The 20654-nt window shown below is 40.5% G+C and overlaps 1 protein-coding gene across 1 annotated transcript in view; it reads left to right on the top strand.

Annotated features, from left to right (window-relative positions):
* acsl3a (acyl-CoA synthetase long chain family member 3a) overlaps positions 1-20654 on the top strand; it is a 42991-nt gene that overhangs the window by 1798 nt on the left and 20539 nt on the right. The window contains exons 2-5 of the mRNA XM_063493670.1: positions 5229-5745; positions 8109-8286; positions 18426-18535; positions 19056-19194. Coding sequence (XP_063349740.1) covers positions 5371-5745; positions 8109-8286; positions 18426-18535; positions 19056-19194 — 802 coding nt within the window. The 5' untranslated portion in view covers positions 5229-5370. The remainder of the gene's footprint in view (positions 1-5228; positions 5746-8108; positions 8287-18425; positions 18536-19055; positions 19195-20654) is intronic.

Genomic DNA, 20654 nt, shown 5'->3' with positions numbered 1-20654 from the left:
TTTCGGTCCTCACAAAGATAGCTAGACAGGAACACACACACACACACACAGAGTGTGACCCTCTAGCCTTGAGGTGCCCCATTTCAGAGTCGATTGACCCACACAGCAAACGGCTCAAGGATTATATTTGCTAACCCTGACCCCGATTGTTTCCGTTCGGTGCATTGTTTCGCCACAATGTCCTTGTTAAAGTTTCTGCAAGGTTTCGAGGCCGCCTGCTTAGCCGAGTGGGTGTAAGCACTGTGACGTGTGCACACAAAAGACCCCATTCACGCCATCTCCTGAGGAAGCAAAGATTCCCTCACGCACACACAGGCGCACACACATGCCGACTCACCCCACCACTACGTAGACCGTACCACTATATTACTCAATTAATCCAGTGATTAACTCAGTGAGTGGAGACTGCCTGCAAAGCTCTCGCTGTTGCATAAAGCTAACTATTCAGTAACCATTAGTCTACATGTTATGTATACCCATTCTTGAATGCAGGAGATTAGAGCCAGCCTTGTTATTGGTTGCAGTTTCGCAGTTTAGACTCTTGATCCTTCTTTTTTTTTTGCAAAGACATAGTGGAGCTGGTGTGTAAATTAGGCTGCATGTGGTTGTAACTTTTGAAAAGCCTCTTCTAAACTATCAGTAGGTCAGGATGCTGTCTTATGGTCAGCAAATGGCTATTTAGGGCAGTTAGTGATGTAGAACCAGGACCATCAATCTTTTCTTTATGCTAACTTGAGTATATTTAATGTAGCCAAGTGAAATCTGACCTTCATAATATGAGTTATGAAGCCTATAAGCACATAGGTTTGGGGTGCAACTTGGTACTTTTTAAACTGCCTTATTTTTTCCAACATTTTTTAGCCTGTATGTGTCCATGAAGATATCTTACGTTCAATTTTGAGGGCTGAAAAATTGAATTACATTTTATTTATGTAGCGCCAAATCACAGCAACAGTTGCCTCGACACATTTGGGCAGTGCGAAAAATGCAGTGGGCAAGTGGCTGGACCTAAACAAGTATTTCAAAGGTACATTTTGATACCAGGCTCATCTTCATCCTTCTGTTTCAAAATAAAATTTGTATTGTGTAATGTTTTTAATGGCTTCGTTTAATACGCTAAAGCTATCATATAAAAAATTAACTGATTCTGAAGGCGTCAAGTGGAACTCACTGGTTTTTTTGGAAATGTAGTGAAGTTATCAGGTCCTTTCTCTGCCCTTGCGCAAACTAACTAATGGTACCTGGTAACACACACAATAGCACTAACCACTGTTAAGTTTTAAATATTGTTCAAGATGCAACAATGCTGGATATTGTATGTTTTTTAGCCTTCAAAATGGGAGTATTACTCCTCTGTAAAGGTTTGTGAGGGTCTGCAAATGTAGGATGCAGAGGGATGTTAAATCGCAAAAGATGAACCTTTAATAGCTGAGATACACAAAGTCCAAAGGGCTTCAAAACCACAGCAGGATTCTAAAAAACAGAGAGCAAAAGAGGAACAAGTAAAGAGCAAATGGAGAACTGATAAGGTAAACAAAGGTGAAAATGATCAGGCACAGGGGAATCTTATGAGCGCTAAGCAGATGTCCACAAAGAAGCAAGGAAAATCTGTATAAACAAACAGAGACTTTTTATAACCCCTCCCCCCATCACCCCCCCCCCCAAACAGGAAGAACAGTGCTGTAAAATAGTATCACCCCTTCACGATTTCTTTTTTTTTTTTTTTCATAATTTTCACACATACATGTTTCAGACACTAGAAAAAAAGCAGAAATGTGAGAACAAACAACAGCTATGAAACGTGCTTTGTAGGGCATAGTATGCAAACTTTCATGGTCACACTCTCACAATTTCTTTCCTCTACTGACACTGTGTGTGTGAGAGAGAGAAGGGAAGAGATAAGCCAACAAGAAAAGCTTCCCAACAAATATTTATTGCTCCTATTTTAGTGACAGAAAGATGCCAACTGACCTCAAAGTCCTGACCAAAGCCAAAGCAGCTGAACTCTGATACTAACTAGAGCTGTGAAGTTTAAAAGATGTTACTGTTTAGCAGTAAGGGATCTCTAAAGACATGACGGGGTGACATTGTGTTTTCTGGAGTAAAATTCAGTACGTCTAGGTCTATCCTGCTAAACTTTCTCAATTTTTTTTAATCTCTTTGTTAAATGTTCTCAATTTTTAAAAAATCCACTACAATAAAAGCACTGTATCATTAGAACTAAACTAAATTAAAACATAAATCACTGGGCCTTTAACCTCTGCCATGGTATAAAATGTGTCAAACCCTCTGAATGAGTTGAAGCAAAGTGAAGGACAGAGTCATTGAGTTCAGAAGAAAAACAGATTTTAACTTTATTGCTTAATGGAAGTCAGGAGTCATTTTTAACAACTAGCAGAAGATAGTGGAAATTATTTGATATTTTACAGGAGATCTAAGCCATCTGTTCCTTGTTGACACTGAGCAGCAGTGGAAGAAGTTGTAGTCTGCCAGCACCATGCCTTCCTAAATCTTTTTCCTCTTGTTTAATAGGTTGTTTAGCACAGTGCTGCTCATCCATTGTCTGTATTTCCTTGAGCTCAGCTTTGAGCAAAAGAAAAATGACAAATGGGACAGTGGGGCCAACAAACGAACACTGAAGAGTGATGGGGTAAAACTTGTGTTCCACCAAGGTACAGTTTTGGTAAGCTTTAGCATCCTGTGATGAAGCAGGGCGTCCTTGCTGGGTAACGAGACACCAGGAAGAACCACAGAGCTGCAGAGAAAGGAGTCCATGTCCTGCAGGGAACAGATGGTAGTTTTGGAGAGCAGCGCTGGTAAAATCTTTGATTTATTTATGAGTCTCAAAGGGACACTTGTGGGATGGGTGTGTACAGGAGGAAGGTGGGCACAGTGTGTGTGTTTTTCAGCGGGCAATTTTTTTGAGAGGTGGGGGAACAATGTGAAGCGGCAAGATGAGCCTCTTCCTCCTATGAATAATAAATTACTGCTGCTAAAACGGACTGTTGTAGAGTGCGAATGTGCGCGCACACACACACACACAAGCTGTTTTGACAGACGGTGTTATTTTAGCTGCGCAGCTGCAAAGACGGCCGATGGCCTGAATAGAAACATCAATATACATTATGGTTATTTGTCATAGTGGTGCCCGTAAATAATACCTTAAGAACCTTATTAACCCAGAAACTAAGAGATGTGTAATAACAAAATAATACATAATATAGCACAGAGCTGAGTAGCGAAAACAGCTTATCAAAAAGTGTTAACTAGCCTAAAACCAAAGAGGGGGCTGATTCTCTGATCGTATAGTGTATGGTTACAGTCTATGAAAATAGCTCACTTAAACTGTTGTACTTTACTGATAGGGTTATAGTCTCCATCACTAGTTTAATGCCTTGGTAAATATAACATCATGCTCATATTGTATCAACAAGTGGTTAAGTGGTTGCCAGTAGTGATGACAGTTTTAAGATAAGCATTTTTCCAGCTCAGTCACCACACCTAACAGCCAGATCGTCATATTATTCAGCTGTTGGGTGTGGGTATCCTAGTAATCCACAGTAATCGTGATCTGGTGTCTGTGGTGTCTCAGAGTCAATGGGACATTCTTCTACAGCTTGGCATGACATTTAATTTACTTGAATCACTGTAATTATTAATAGAGATGAAGACATTTTAACTGCTTGGTTATACTGGGAACTAGTTTTATTTACCATTCCTGTTTTCTCACCCCAAATTTGAAATCATTGTTTCTCTCATTACACACACTAAAAAGTCCAACTGTGAGAAAGTCAATGTATAGTCAATGTATGTACAGTAGAAACACGGGCGTATGTAACACTGACAAAAGAAACTGTTTAATGTGACTCATCCTCAACATTCTGTACTAAAACCAGTCAGTGCACTCCTAATTCTGTGCCTCTTTGATGGCAAATTTACATTTAGTTTTCGGTATATAGAGTGATGGTAAACATTAAAGTAAGCTCTCTTTAAATTCTGAGGTTTTGTGTATCAGGACATTAAAAAAATCTGGTCTTAAACTCAGATGAATGAAAACACGTCCTGATTTCTTCTACAACTACATGCTTCAGATAATTTAAAAAATCCCATTGATAGGATAATGTAAGATTTCAGTCAACGTAGGCTTTTTAAATTGCAAAATAATCTCAACTCAAAATTCACTTAATGTTTTGCTTTTTCCTTCATGGTATGAAATAAACATTCATGCTGAACCTATTATTTTTTAGGTCATTGACCAGGTTCTGTATCTGCCTCGAAAATTAGATATCGGCACTTTATACTGTACCTAACTGGTACCTATTGCTAAGGCGCCTTTATATTGACATAATAATGTTGCCTAATTGCCTTCATGGGTTATAGGGAACTACACTTACCAGGAAGTCTGTAAGATAACCTTAACGCTAATCTCTGTTCAGGACTCTGGATAGCTCCCAAACTCATCTTCTGTAGGTTACAGTCTCCGTCACCAAGTGCATATCTGTTCTGTGTGTGTCTGAAGAAGGATGAGGTGAAATTTCAAAGATACGCACACATAATACAGCCACCTTTTACCCAGTGAAGTAGATGTGAGGTAGTCCCTCTGCGCAAACCTCATCACATTCTCTCTAAATTTTACATCATGGAGTTTAACGGGTGGATTCTTGAGCTATAGCTTGTTCCCTGTTCTTATCTGCTCCTGACTTGGCTGTCTCCTTCTGTTGAGTTGCTTGAATCCTGTCACACAGCCCACATGTAGACTTTCAGAAACCTCACACTTAGTGTAGTTTATGTCTGTTATAGCTGACCTTTTTACTTTTTTCACTTCTTCCTACATGTCCCCATCCTTTTTGATTTGTTTCTCCTTATATTTCCTCTCTGGTCTCCTTCCTCACCCCTTCATCTGTCTGTGTTGTTTTGCTGTCTTCGACACTAACAGTGACTGACATTGACTGATGTGCTCTCTTCTTTGGCGTGAGTGCACCGGACACAGGAGTTGCAGGGCGGGGAAGGAATATTTGAGTAAGAGAGTCGGTGTGTAACACCATCTCTTGCCAATAACATAATAACAAGCTTCTGCTTTACTATCAGTGAGAACATGTGAGACAGTGCTTTGTTTCAGTTTCAGAATGAATCTCTTGGAAAACCACAGGAGTGTTGTAGACATAAGCATAATTTTGAAACTAGTTTAAAAAATTCCTCTAATGCCATGTTATGAATATGTTTTTTAGGAGTATTGCAGAGCTGTGGGCATAGCATTAGCAGAAAGGGAGAATTGAGAAGGCAACAGAAGAAACAAGGGAGCAACTGAACCAGCACGAGCAGGCACTTCTTCCCCGCTCTCTCCTCTCTGCTTGTCACAGCTTTGTCAAGATGAAGCTGAAAGAGGACCTGAACCCCATGCTGCTGCTCCTCTTCCACCTCATGGTGTGGATCTACACCGTCATCACCTTTCTACCTTCCTACCTCCTTAGCTGGGTGTCCAGACCTGACGGGAGTTTCTACGGCTCAGAGGAGGAGAGAGCCAAGAGAGCCAAAGCTCGTTCGGTCCTGGGACAACCAGAGGGACCATACCGAGCAGTGAGCTCAATGAAGAAGCTGGTCACATCTCTACATCCGGGAGTGGACACACTGGATAAGATGTTCGAGTACGCAGCCATGAGGTTCCCCCACAGAGACTGCCTTGGGACAAGAGAGGTGATTAGCGAGGAAGATGAGCGACAAAGCAACGGGAAGGTGTTCAAGAAGGTAAAAAATGATACGGAAGTGAGGCAGTAAATGTTGTGTTGTAGTAGCAGTGTAGCTAAAAAGGGGCTATCCAACATTCTATTACAGGTACTTAAAGGACTACACACGTTTATCTGTCCCTTAAGTATGCAGCTGCAAACAGCATTTAAAGTTAAGAAGTATGTCTGCTTACAAATGGGGTAATAGAAATAGCATAAGAAGGTGCACAGAGAGTGATATTAGAAGTGGGACTGAAACTGAAAGACTCACTATGCAGTTGCAAGGTGCGGGGTTGGAAGTTGCATCTAGAGCCGGGAGAACGGTGGAAAAAGGAAGGATTGCATTCGTTGAATCATACAAAGCTGCTCTAGAGTGCAAGAATAAAAATATTGATTTTGAAATAAGTAAAATGGGTACAATTTCAGGATTTGTCAGGAAATGTGAGACATAATAGTCTTATGAAAGGTACCGTATATATAAAACACAAGTTTTATATATATCCAACGGATGAATATTTACCATTTTTATTAATTTCTTTCCCATGTGGGATAGCATAGAAGATATTAAATTACAACCCATAAACACCTTTGTGTGTAGCTCCATGTAGGAAAAGTGCATCGACAGTAGTTCAGTTATAATTCATATTTTCATAATGACTGTGGTATGGATCTGTGAACTGCATTAATACCCAGCGTGCAAACCTTTGATCTCATTTAAAGCTTGTTTAAACAAGCTTTGCCTCATTTCTTTATCTAGTGTGAGTTATGTTAGCAACGTGCCTGTTAAAGCAAAGCATTGAAATACATGGCACCTTTTCTTTAAATCTAACAGGCCCAGCTCTCAGCCCCCAACCTCACATTTAAAAAAACATCTTTTATGTATTTAGGACGAATACCTGAAAACCAGCTATGCAGTGTAGCTTTTAATAAAAGTTACTCACTCTAGACTAAAAAGAGCTTTTGTTGTGAACTATTTTCATCTGCAGATTACTGTTTATTATTGAAGGATCCTGTTATTCAAGTGCAACGCTGTGCAACGCTGTGGCTCAATCGTGTATTTGTAAGACAATAGTTTTAGAGAGTTATCACTCAATGTGTGGATTTCTATGGTGTGATATGAAAACATCACATCCATTGGATAATAAGCAAGAGATTGCATAGCCATATTGGACAGGGTGTCAGTCAGTGTAAGGAAGCCTCTGATAGGGACTGGGCAAAGAGCAGAAGAATTCTGAGATGTCAATCGATAGGCAAGCAGAAACTAATGAGGAAAAGAGGAGGCTAGACATTTTTCATATTCTAAAAAATAAAGTTTGTAAAATTCCAAATGTCTTCAAAATGTTCCTCTGTGACTTCTCTTGGCCTGCTGTCTAGACAAACCTCTTGTTAATGTTTAAAATGTTCAAAATCCACTTCCAGATGCTGCTACTCTTTCAGCTGACAGCTTGTTTGTCTACTAGACCACTTATTTCCTTCAACCTTGCAAATGTTAGGACAGAGGATAGAGTATGAATACGAAGTAGCAAAATCAAAACAGTAAAAAAAAAGTATTTGTCATCAATCCAGAATTAGTGTAAATTGGAGCAGAAAGAAAGGAAGAAGACTTCTGCTTTCAAGATTTTTGGCTATATGTTTTCTTCTTCAGTGTGCCTGCACAGTTAGGTGTTTATGTTACTTGTGAATTACCTCATTAAACCCAGTGGCCTGATCCCTGTAATCCATTGAATCCCCACTGTTGAAACACTTATTGCTGCAATAGTGCATAATTAGGCTGTTTAGCTAGCTATTGTTCCCAACCAGTGGAAAACAGCACCGTGTAGTCACTGTGGCTCTGTGTCCTTCTGCGTGCTTATGTGCACTGACATTTATTAACCATTAGGAGCCGGTATAAGCTCACTAATACATGTGCAGGAAGCTCTCTGATCATAATGTGTGAGTGGTGAAGAGAATATCCAGAAGCCTATGCTTATCTTTCTCTCGTGCAGCTGACGATCGTGACATGCAGCAGCATGAGAATGACAGCAAGAGGAAGTACTTCTGTTTGGCAACAGTGGACAGTTGCTCCCTTTCCTGTGACTTCTTAATAAGGAACAGGCCAAGCATGTGACTGTGGGATGGGACACAGGAGCAGGGCTTTGCAACAGTTCAGTGGCTTTTTTTAAGGAGATAATAGATTTGCATCATTCCATCTTTCAGTTTCTTACTATTCATCTTTTTCCTTGCTCTGTTCCTTTAATAAAACCCTGTATATTTGACAAAATGATAATAAAACCCAGTAACACTTATACTTTGTCTTCATTGAGACTGGAAACAGTTTTCTCTTACTTGACAGCAAGATGTTTATGCGTCTTTCTCCGGCCTCCCCTCTTTCCAACACCCCTGCAGGTAATTCTGGGCGAGTACCACTGGCTCTCCTACAAGGACACCCTCACTGCAGCCTCCCATCTGGGCAGCGGTCTGGCGGCGTTGGGGCAGCGGCCTAAAACCAACATCGCTATCTTCTGTGAGACACGAGCAGAGTGGATAATAGCTGCCCAGGCTTGTTTCACATACAACTTCGCATGTAAGTTCAGGTTTCTCTGAGGACTTAAACATGCGGTGAACATTGCATACATAATGCTAACACAAGGACAGAAACATCGATCTCTCTATGCTACTATGCATCTTTTTGTTTCATATGGACTTTCCATTTGCCCTCCTTTACACTACAGTGGTCCCTCCTTTATCGCAGGTGTTACGTTCTAAAAAATAACCCCCAATAGGTGAAGTCCACAAAGTAGCGAACTTTATTTTTTACAATTATTATAGATGTTGTAAGGCTGTAAAATCCCTCACTACACACTTTATATACTTTTCTCAGACAGGCATCGACATTTTCAACACATTTCTCTCTTGTTTAAACACTCTCAAAGTTCTCTCAAAGAAAAATACATCCAGTATTATAGAATGAAACCAAAGATCAAACTCTGTTTTCAGGCCCAGACCCTGGGAATAGAGCAGCTGCGAGAGAATACAACATTAATGAATCAATGGTACGGAAGTAGAGGAAGCAAGAAGAATGAGTTGAGTAAAGTTTGACTTATCTGACTGTTTGGTTTTGCTTAATGCGCCTTACTCCTTTGACGTCGACACTGTTGTTTTTGTTTTCTTCTGCTAGCGAAGATTTAAATTTGACGAGCTGGATGCATTCTGTACTGTACAGGAGACACGGCACAAGACTGAATGAAAATGGTCTACAGCCGATCAGGACGCAGAACACAATGCGCTGTAAAAAAACAAACAAAAAAACCCCATGCAAAATTGCACCAAAAAAAATCAGCGAAACAGCGAGGCCGTGAAAAGTGAACCACGATATAGCGAGGGACCACTGTATACAGATGTGTAATGGAGAGGAGTGTGTGCCTGTGTGTGTTGTGTGTTATTTTGGGTCCTGTTGCCAGTGCAGCCCGAGCTGCTGTCAGGTACTGTTAGTTTTTCTTGGTGTTAAATGTGACAAATGCTAACTGACATTCAGCCTACAATCCACCCTTATAGCAGTATGTCCAGAGCTGAAGTTAAGGCCTCCTCAGTTCAGTGTTACTTCAGAAGTAGACGAGCCCAGATGTGGGACACAGGAGGCATCAGCTTAAAATTACAAACCCAGTCAGGTACATAAAAACACAGGGAAGAGGTTATAGATGAGAATCACCAGACACCGAATGATACAATATTATCACAATACTTAACTCACGATAAGCTGAGTATTTCAGTAATATATATTGTGATTAATCATGTTTTCTCACTTCAGTTATTTTTTTGCTGAAAAATAAGATATCCAGGTGTACCAACACTGTCACTAAAACTGCAATACATGTTCCCATAAAATGGAATCCATCTGCTAACGGTCTTATATTACTCACATATCTGTCTGCAATTGTATGGGGTCAATTTATGACAATTATATCCTATTTATTTCTGATAATACAACAATTAACTGCAATAAAGCATCAAAAATCACATATCTGTTGCTCTCTACACAGACAGAAATTTGCATTTAATATTTACATTTGCACTCTGAAACATTTGTATTCTACTGGGTGGGCCATTTATATGGATACACCGTAATAACATGGGAATGGTTGGTGATATTAAAGTCCCGTTTGTGGCACATTAGTATATGTGAGGGGGCAAACTCCTCAAGATGGGTGGTGACCATGGTGGCCATTTAGAAGTCGGCCATCTTGGATACAACTTTTGTTTTTTCAATAGGAAGAGGGCCATGTGACACATCAAACTTATTGGTAATGTCACAAGAAAAACAATGGTGTGTTTGGTTTCAACGTAACTTTATTCTTTCATGAGTTATTTACAAGTTTCTGACCACTTATAAAATGTGTTCAATGTGCTGCCCATTGTGTTGGATTGTCAATGCAACCCTCTTCTCCCACTCTTCACACACTGATAGCAACACCGCAGGAGAAATGTCAGCACAGGCATCCAGTATCCGTAGTTTCAGGTGCTGCACATCTCGTATCTTCACACCATAGACAATTGCCTTCAGATGACCCCAAAGATAAAAGTCTAAGGGGGTCAGATCGGGAGACCTTGGGGGCCATTCAACTGGCCCACGGCAACCAATCCACTTTCCAGGAAACTGTTCATCTAGGAATGCTCGGACCTGGCACCCATAATGTGGTGGTGCACCATCTTGCTGGAAAAACTCAGGGAACGTGCCAGCTTCAGTGCATAAAGAGGGAAACACATCATCATGTAGCAATTTCAAATATCCAGTGGCCTCGAGGTTTCCATTGATGAAGAATGGACCCACTATCGTTGTACCCCATATACCACACCAAACCATCACTTTTGTTGGTCCAACAGTCTTGGAGGGATCCATCCAATGTGGGTTAGTGTCAGACCAATAGCGGTGGTTTTGTTTGTTAACTTCACCATTCACACAAAAGTTTGCCTCATCACTGAACAAAATCTTTTGCATGAACTGAGGGTCCTGTTCCACTTTTTGTTTTGCCCATTCTGCAAATTCTGTGCGCCGATCTGGGTTATCCTCGTTGAGATGCTGCAGTAGCTGGAGTTTGTAAGGGTGCCATTTGTGAGTAGCTAATATCCGCCGAAGGGATGTTCGACTAATACCACTCTCCAGTGACATGCGGCGAGTGCTACGCTGTGGGCTCTTGCTGAATGAAGCTAGGACAGCCGCTGATGTTTCTTCATTAGTGACAGTTTTCTTGCGTCCACATTTTGGCAAATCCAACACTGAACCAGTTTCATGAAACTTAGCAAGCAGTTTGCTAACTGTAGCATGGGAGATGGGTGGTCTCGTAGGGTGTCTTGCATTGAAATCTGCTGCAATGACCCGGTTACTGCGTTCACCAGATATCAACACGATTTCGATCCGCTCCTCACGTGTTAACCTCTTCGACATGTCAATGGCTGTGAACAAAGAGAAACTTGTAAATAACTCATGAAAGAATAAGGTTACATTACCAATAAGTTTGATGTGTCACATGGCCCTCTTCCTATCGAAAAAACAAAAGTTGTATCCAAGATGGCCGACTTCTAAATGGCCACCATGGTCACCACCCATCTTGAGGAGTTTGCCCCCTCACATATACTAATGTGCCACAAACACACTGTTAAAAAAAAATCCTAGAAAAACAGTAATATTCCAGCAGCTGGGGCGCCAAAATAATACCATCAAATAACAGAAAATAACTTTCTCATAAAAATACGGTTATTTTCAGTAATGACAATACATTTTAATGTGATTAAACAATGAAATTACCTATAAACAAGGTCAATGAATGTGGCAATATGAATAATAATACTTAAATGTACAGAAATATACAGTTAACAGTTGGTTTAAATAATAATGGATTGCATGCCCTGGGACAGAGGCGAGGCTGCCATATCGCACCATCGGCCCCTCTGGCCATTACCAGTAGGTGAAGTGTCTTGACCAAGGACACAATGACCGAGAGTGTCCAAGCCGGGGCTCGAACCGGCAACCTTCTGATTACAAGGCGATCTGCCAACTCTTGAGCCACGATCGCCCTAAATAGCAATAATAGTAATAATTATTTGATGTTAAAAAAGTTTATAAGAATCATGTCATATATTTGTCCATAGCAGTACATTTGAATTTAACAGTTCAATCTTTCAAATAACGGACAGATATTTGTGAAATCATGATACATTTGTGAATGTATTTTAACAATCTAAATATGCATATGTACAGACAAATACATTTAAAAAACAAGAAAAATTATGTTTTATTACATTACAGTGATTTTACGTTAATTTACATTTGAAATGTGAAATCACAGTCTATTTATGTAAATGTAATGATATTCTAGAAGAACAGAACAAAACTGTAAAATACACAGTAAAATACTTTTATATTAGGACTTTTTCTTACAGTGCAGGACTTTAATATCACCAACCATTCCCATTTTATTACGGTGTATCCATATAAATGCCCCACCCTGTACAGAAACATAACAACAATACAACCAGCTGGCAGCCAGTTGAGTTGAGTCCACTTGAGTTGTGCTCGGGTGCAGTCACTTTGTGATCATAAGCGGCCATGAGTGTGCAACAGCCTCAACTCTGGGCAACCATTTAACCATCACAAGTAGAGCTGGGCGATATGACCCAAAATTCATATCTCGATATTTTTTAGCTGGATGGCGATATAAGATATATATCTCGATATTTTTTTAAAGCCATAAAGTAAGAACAAAAAGAGAGTTCTTAGTCAAAGCTTTGTCCCAGATGTCACACAGGCACTTTTATTAACATACAGCATAGATGTACATGAAAAAAACTACTCAAAAATAAATTATGAGCATTTATTAAATAATGATGCTCTATAAATAAAAGAAAACTATGTTGTTTTGTGCATAACAAAGAGCTCACAATTGTGCAGTCAAAATGTAAACTAAAAGACGCTGAGCATAATAACAGACAGATTTCACAGCTGCTCTGTTCCCAACTTCTACTGCGTGACTGACAGCCTGGAGTTTGAAATCCGCTTCGTAACCATGTCTCTGAACAGGTGCCATTTATGGTCCTTATACACACACAGTACCGTAATATTACGTTGAAGCACAGTACGTATTACTCCGCGAGGCTCCTCGGTAGCCGTAATGCTCCGACAATCCATCAAGCAGTGCAGCTCCCTAGCTTACCAAAGTCGAACTAAAACATTTTTTGAGAGATTGCTGAGCGCCGCGTACCACATAAAATCGGTTCGCGGTCATCAAGCACAACCAGAATTCATACAAAAGGCGCGCAGTCAACTTTTGAGAAAATGAAAGGATTTCAGGCTGTGCATGGCGTTAGCGTGGCTAGCTCGTTAACACGTTGACGCCGTCCAGCCCCACGCACGGGGCGATGCGCAGTAACTTGTTAACGGAGATTTGCCATGTCCATCTTGTCGCTGCCTGCAGGTGAAGTGATGGGGGAGGAGGGGGAGTTGTGTTCAGTGAAGGAGAGGCGAGGTCGAGTAACGTTGCGTAAAGACAAAAGTGGACGAAAGAGAGGCAAACTTGCGGCTCCACAACTATAATTATAACGTAACATAGACTATATCGATATAAAGGATATTGTCACATCTTATATCTCGTATAAAAATATATCGATATTTTAAAAAACTCGATATATCGCCCAGCTCTAATCACAAGTCATAATTAGTCACAGAATGTGGAAAAAAAAGCAGCCACCAATTAGTTTTTTTGGATATGAAAGTCGGTCACTGTCCTATTTTACTTGTGTGACTGAGCTCTTAGGAGGAAGATTTGTTTCCAGTGTTTCCAGTGTTGATGTTTCAAGTTTTCTTAGATAATGTTAGTGTGGTGAAGGGGATGAGCTCTCTCGATTGTAGTATTTTTTTTTAGAGTAGTTGAAAATATTGATATTCGGTGTCCCTGTATGGATACAATATTGCCACACAAAATTTTGCAATACTCTGCTGTATGGATTTTTTTCCATCACTCCTACAGTTTTTTTTAAATCCAGGAACAAAAGAAAGAAGCAATAAATAAACTAGGCCCAATACAGAATGGTATGAAAGCAATAAACAGACTCGTGACGTGGGAAACTGCTGGACCACGTTCACATGAGGGACTGATTGGCTCTTAATAGACATCCCAGTATCAATAAACATGCACCAGAGGCACTCAGACACAAATTGTAACACATCCTGGATAATTTTATTAGTGAACTTAAATGTTTTATTTTAGATAATATACCAACCTTGTTCCTACAACAATTCCAACTACACTTATAAATTGACTTGTATAGCTTTTCTACTATAAACTTCATTCACACATGCAGCACTTTTATTTTATGCCTTTAGATGCTTTGTTATCACCATTATCAAATTTTGGCCCATAGACTGGATGAGCCAGAAATTGAACCCTTAAACCTTTCATTTAGTATCTGACCCACTCTACACTTGTAAGCCACAGCTACCTGCCATGTAACTTTGTAATTCCCCAAGTAAAAGGTGTTTGATGTTTTCCCACAGGTGTTACAGTAAAAAGTCCTAATGAAGAGTATCTTTTGAAAAGTAAGAGTTCCTACAGTAAAACAGGCTGACAAATGGATCTGCTTTTTTCACGGACATACAGATAATTTGTACATTATCATGTGCTTTCAGTTTTGGCTATATGGTTTGTATTCTCTGTATTCTCTTCTATTTGGTCTTTCCCACTGAGTAGCTCTAAATAAGTCTGGATGTGGCAGATTTATAGCCATTTCATGTGTGTGTGTGTTTGAAAATGTGTTTGTGTGTGTTTGCATCTTAGTGGTTTCATGTTAGCGGACAACTTGTAACATGGAGGGCCCAGCTGAGACAGAAGAAGGTCAATTTGTCCCTTCTGCTTCGGCGTTATATAAGTGTCCCATTTCTCCTCCTTTGGTGCTTTCTCTTTTCCCCAATCGTTTTTCCGAGTTCTTGTTAGGAAAAGATGCTCAAACGCTGACAAGAGTACATTTTTGAAATAAAAATTATACACGAATGGTGTTTGTACTTGTACGGCACTCATACACTTAGCAAAAACGTGTCTTGTGTAATGGAAAGTGGTTCGTTTGGTGTAGTTTTTCATTTCTTCCACTGAATGAATCATTCAGTGTTAGGCAAAGCTGATTTAGCTTCTTAATGTGTGTTTCTGGGAATGTCAAGAATCACGACAATAAAAGCCAGCGAGGATTACTTGGAAGAAAGAAAAGCAAAGCAAAGATCTTCTCTCGCTCTGAATAAAAACATTAATAATCAGAGAGAGCAAAGCAGCTGTGGGCTTCAGCATGATTTACTCTTTAATATGTTCCATAGCAGAGACTGCAGCACCTTTTACTCATCACAAGCTTCCATGGCAGTTCGTTAAATCTTTTTGATTACCCATAAAGGACCCTTTTGTTTGGGCTATCCACTTTAATTTAAGCTCCATTAAACTGTCATTCTCATAAAAGACACAGCCATGCAAGCCAAGAAAGCATCTTTATATTTCATCTTCCTCCGTTGCAAACACAAACAGTGGGAGAGTGGAAAAGCCAGGGGCAGTGGACAGCACACAGAGGCCTTAAAGGTTGGAAAGAGCAGCAGAGGAAGAAACAGAGGGGAGGAAGGAGAACAAGACAAGTGAGGGCCGATGGCGTCAGAAGGGGGGGTGAGAGAGTCTACGTGAGCATCTGATGTTGACAGAGGCATCAAGGAGTCAGCCAAAGGCCCCCAGTGAACTCACATACTTAGTGTGTGTGAATGAGTGTTCATTGTACTTCATATTCACTGTAAATTGGCTCAGAAGGCCAACTTTTGTGAGCTGTCTACTCTACCGTATATAAGTTACATAAAAGGTGTATCACAAGCATCAGCTGCACAGCAGAGCTCCCCCTCGCAGAGTCAAGGACAGGCTTCTCTTTCAAGATGTCATTTGTTGTATCAAACCAAAAAAAAAAAGAGTCCAGACTCCACTTTGTTGCTACTTAGTGGAATCTGGATGTTTGCTAAGCTTCCTGTACTGACATCTAGTGTGTGACAGTGTGTGTATGTGTTAAGCTTGGGCCACATTGAATGTTTAGATCTCAAGGCTGGAGGTGTCATGGCTCTCCCTCTCACACACATGGTCACCCACACACAGCAGCAGCGCAGGAAGTGTTGGAGCTCCATGACGCAAGATTTTGATGTCACAAAGCCCTGTCCCATAAACCCCTGTGTCTGTGTCAGATGCAGGGATGCAGACTATGTTATTCTGTGCTAGCCTGCTTCTGTTGCTGTCAGTGTATCTACTGTTGTTTCCTCTTGTTACTGTTTTCTCCTTCTTTCCTTCCTCTGTTTTTTTGTCTCCTGCTCTCATCTTTTAAAACAAACACATTCTTCAGCTGAGCGCTAATTATATTATGTTTTTTTCAGTCTTTCTGTGTAAATGTGCATGTCTGCAGCACATTCATATACATATCATAGTAGAGGCACTTTCCAAGAAAATACATCCTGTCTAATGTGAGGAAGAAATAATTGCGGTTTTTATAAAATGTATTAAGTTTCAGGGAATCAGTCACAACAAGGACATGCAGCAAAAGCTTTTTTCAAATCATAAGAATGAAGAAAATTTGAGGCAAACAATTAAGTCAATCACAATTATGTTAGTACCCATTAAGTACTTCAGTGAGACACCAGGCTGAATAATAATCACAAGCCGGACATGAAGCAAAATCAGTACTGTTAGTGTTTTTAACAACTTGAGGTGGGGGGGGGGGGGGGGGGGGGGGGGGGGGGGGGTGGGGGGGGGGGGGTGGGGGGTGGGGGGGAACAAATTCTGCAACATGTGGTGTCAACAGGTAAAATAACCATTAGTGACACAATGCAAGCGAGTCCCACGATAACATTGAGTCAAGCAATTGAATTTATATAAAATTAAATCACAACAGCAGTCACCTTAATAACATAAGGAAAAGACTATAACATTAGAGAATTTGCCAATAGTCATGAGCAAACACTAGGTGATAGCAGGAAACCTCTAAGAGGTCCAAGCTCAGGGAGGGGCAGCCATCTGCTGTCACGAGATGGGGGTGAGGGGAAAGAGAAGGGGAAAAAGGAGAGCATATAATTGAAGTGACTAGTAATGAAACCATAGGATACCAATGAATTTGGAATATCTGCTTATGCATGCAGCGCTTTATATCTTTTAGCCAAGTAAAAGAAAAACAATTGTAGGAATCATATGGATAGTGAAGTCAGGTTTTATTGTCTGTATTTTAGTTGTGGAGGATTAAAATGTCTTTTAATGGGCCTGTGGTCCTGTTTTCTAAAAATGCATGGTATTCGTCGTTGGCTACAGGTAAAAGTTTATGGTCTAAAAATTGACAGAGTGGAAAAAATGCAAAGGAAGAAAAAGACCATGCATATGGTGAACATTTGGTATGATGTGAACATATAACACACACAGCCAATCAAACATGCATAAGAAGATTGAAGGGAAATAGTCCAAATTTAAATAAGGGTTTTTTTAATGTTGTGATTTTTAACCCTTTTTGATTATACTTCTCTAGGGAAACCATGTTTTTTTGCCCCAAGTAGAGAAGAGAAAACCTTTTTTTAACTTTCTTCTGCTGAGAAGTTTTGTAAAAGCACATAAACATAATTCACTTAAAAACTTTATGATCTGCGTTTGGGAATTTAAACTACATACTCAGTTGTGCTTATGATCTGGGGCTATTTTTGTCATGTTTTGAGTCCCTTTGATCCTTTTTATTCCCTTCGAGGCAAATCATAATGCTGAAACATCCAGTGATATTTTAGAAAATCAAAAGCTTCTAAATTTGTGGCACTAAATCAGGCTAATGCCGTTTCCTGTTTAAACATGACATGACCCTTCATGCACACGCAGATAGCACAAAGAACGTGAAGAACGTCTGTACAGAGTCAACATAGTCGACCCCATACAAACACCTCTGGTTCCAAAATGCAGTTTTATAAAGATGTTAAACAAGCGCATATAGGTGCATCATTTGGGTGTTCAGAGTTTGATCAGTCTTCAGATCAAGTCTTCCCAAAGAAGCACAATGTTGTGTAACCAAAGTAGATCATATCCATAACATATGAGCCATGAGACAAGAGTCAATATCTGGTTTTAAACGACGGCTTGAAACGCTAACCCTGCTTTGCTGAGTGCATGCATTCATGCAACCACACAGTGCTTCATTAGACATATGCACTTAGTCAAAACAGTAAACCCTCTCAAATATCAGTACTTGTTTATATCCCCCAAAGAGTACTTATCATGCAACGAGAGCCGTTTGGCTCGGAAGCTTTAGCAGCAGCCTCTGGAGGTGCCTGAAGAGCTCATCTGAGTGAGAGGGGCCTAAATCAGGGACACTGAGGATTGTAGACAGTCAGCACGTACATGGTCCATCTTCACATGTCTGCGCGGTCACTGTGTTCACACACAGACAGGCTTGTCTTGAATTAACGCAGTTTAGATAAACAGCCCATCCTGCCTCTTGCACATCACATTAAGTCCACCTTTGCCTCACGCTTCATAGTGGCAGACAAGTACATTTGGATGTGGGTTCTGTACGTCCTCTCTGTATGCATGTATATATTTTGTTGGACTACTATGTGGAAAGCAAATTTGCCTGTGGGGCCATTAATGTTTTAGTCTATTAAACTCTAATGCGCCTTTTCTGTGTCCCTGTGGGTTGCAGTGGTCACCATTTACTCCACATTGGGAGGTCCCGCCATTGCCCACGGGCTGAATGAGACTCAGGTGACCCACATCATCACCAGCAGGGAGCTTCTGGAGACCAGACTCAAGGTTAGAATACACAGAGTAAATTCTCTCTGCAAATCTTTTTTCACAGGAAATTTATTTTTCATCACAAAGTATGAGAAACTACTAGACAGAGCCATATAAAGCAGCGAACATTACAGTGACAAACATCATTGTGTGGACAAATATCTCATATATCTGATCTTCTGAGGAAACGTCGGAGCCAAAGTTTTCAATCAGATAGAACACAATGTTCAGCGCTGACAGAACAGAGAACTTGCAGCGTCCCATAACAGAGTTGTAAATGTTAGAAGACACGTGCCGACTGCTTTGGCCTGTTTTGGCCAGGTTCAGTGCCAAGACTGCATTTCATCTTTCCATTTTTATTGAGGCGGCATAAACAGAATGTTCCTTTGTTCACTTGTTCACAGATAAACCCACTCTTTATCTTTTGTCAATATAGAAACAACATATATCAAGATGCCATGTTTGTTGTGTGTGTGTGTGTGCGCGCGCGCGTGTGTGTGTGTGTGTGTGCGTGCGTGTGTGTGTGTGTGTGTGTCAGGCCATCCTAACAGACGTTCCAAGGCTGCAGCACATCATTGTAGTGGACAACACACCGACCGCATGGCCCGGCTATCCACGTGGCATCAGCATCCACAACATGGCTGCGGTTCAGAAGCTGGGAGCCAGGCACGAGAATGGTAGGTTTTGTCTGTGTGTCTGTTCATTGATTTATGTGAAGTTTGCTTTCAAGAGTTCATGACTCACAGAATTAGGATTTCTCCGTTTTAAAACATTAAAAAAGTATTTTAGCTGCTTGCCCATTAAGAAAAAGGTTTTCTCTACAGTTTAGTGTATCATGGTGAGTCACAGTGACAATTAAAGTCACCACACTCCACTTGAGATAAAGCACTTTCTTGCAGGACATTAACAGTGTAAACAGAACTGAGTCGTGCAGAGTGATCTATGTAGTGTTTAATATTTTCCACGTTGCTTCACTATGGCAAAATGCCATTTTCCAATGAAGGATTTTGGAGCTCTAAGGAGGCATTTTGATCTAAAATTGTGGCCTTAACTACAATTTGACAAAAAAAACAAACTCTTAACAGCCTTTAGAAGTACAGTGTGAATATTTTTTAACAGAAATAAATAAAAGACACAAAATATGAGAAGAACAACAGTCATACACTAAATCAAATAAAATACAATAAAGTCATAAAGTTTCATAAGGTGTCATTGAAGAGAAGAAGAGATTGAAAGAAGAGCTTTAAAAATCAGACAGAGGCCGGTCTAATGTGCAAAGGCAGATCATTCCACATTCTGGGAGCCACAACAGTTTTAAGCACACTCAAGAGCAGTTCATCAGACGAGAACGGGTGGGTGCAAAAGAATGCAGGAGCTCAGAGAGTTGCGGAAGGGCAAGACCAATGAGGCCTTTAAAAGGAAAGAAAAGACATTTAAAATGAATCCTAAAATGTTAGGGCAGACAGTGGAGTGAGGCTACAATGATTTCAGAATCAGCCTGGAAACAGTTGGCTTTGTTTTGGCCAGCTGCCTCAATTGGAAAAAGCTTGATTTAACCACTGCCCTGATCTGACTGTTAAGCTGAATGGTCAGTAGCACACAACACACCATATTATTTGTCAGATAATTCCACTGTAAAAGCTCCAAAAGGCTCCAGCAGCAGAAACACAGCTGAAGGGTCCAGTTCAGTGACTTCAATCAGTGTTCATGAGGCCTAGCAGAGATCAGTCAGATGTAGCTGCCACTGTCCACACCTGTCAGTCCAAGCATCCACCACTCGTGTGGCTGTTTTGAAGAGGAAACTATCCTTACACTCCAGTATCAGGCTCTAAACATACTTTTTATTACAGTTAGTTTTTTAACACGCGGGCATACAGGGACTGACTGTCTTTTTTGATGCAGCCTGACTAGAAGAACTGCAGAACTGCCGCTTCATTTTTGTTATCCTCTGAGGTTACAGCCAAGCTCAAGTCCAAAGAGAGATACACCTACACCACACAGCTGTCCTAACTTTGCTAGTGTGGTTTCTGTGACTAAGCAGCGCTCTGTTAATGGATCTGGCAGCATTTCTGGTGGAAACCAAACTTTACATTCCTCTCTGTGCCACTTGGGACACAGACAGCAGCTTGCAGTGCTC

Source organism: Pelmatolapia mariae, linkage group LG14 (assembly GCF_036321145.2).
Source record: "Pelmatolapia mariae isolate MD_Pm_ZW linkage group LG14, Pm_UMD_F_2, whole genome shotgun sequence".
NCBI classification, from domain to species: Eukaryota; Metazoa; Chordata; class Actinopteri; order Cichliformes; family Cichlidae; genus Pelmatolapia; species Pelmatolapia mariae.
The sequence above is the reverse complement of the archived record's forward strand: the minus strand, read 5'-3'. Positions and strand labels throughout refer to the sequence as shown.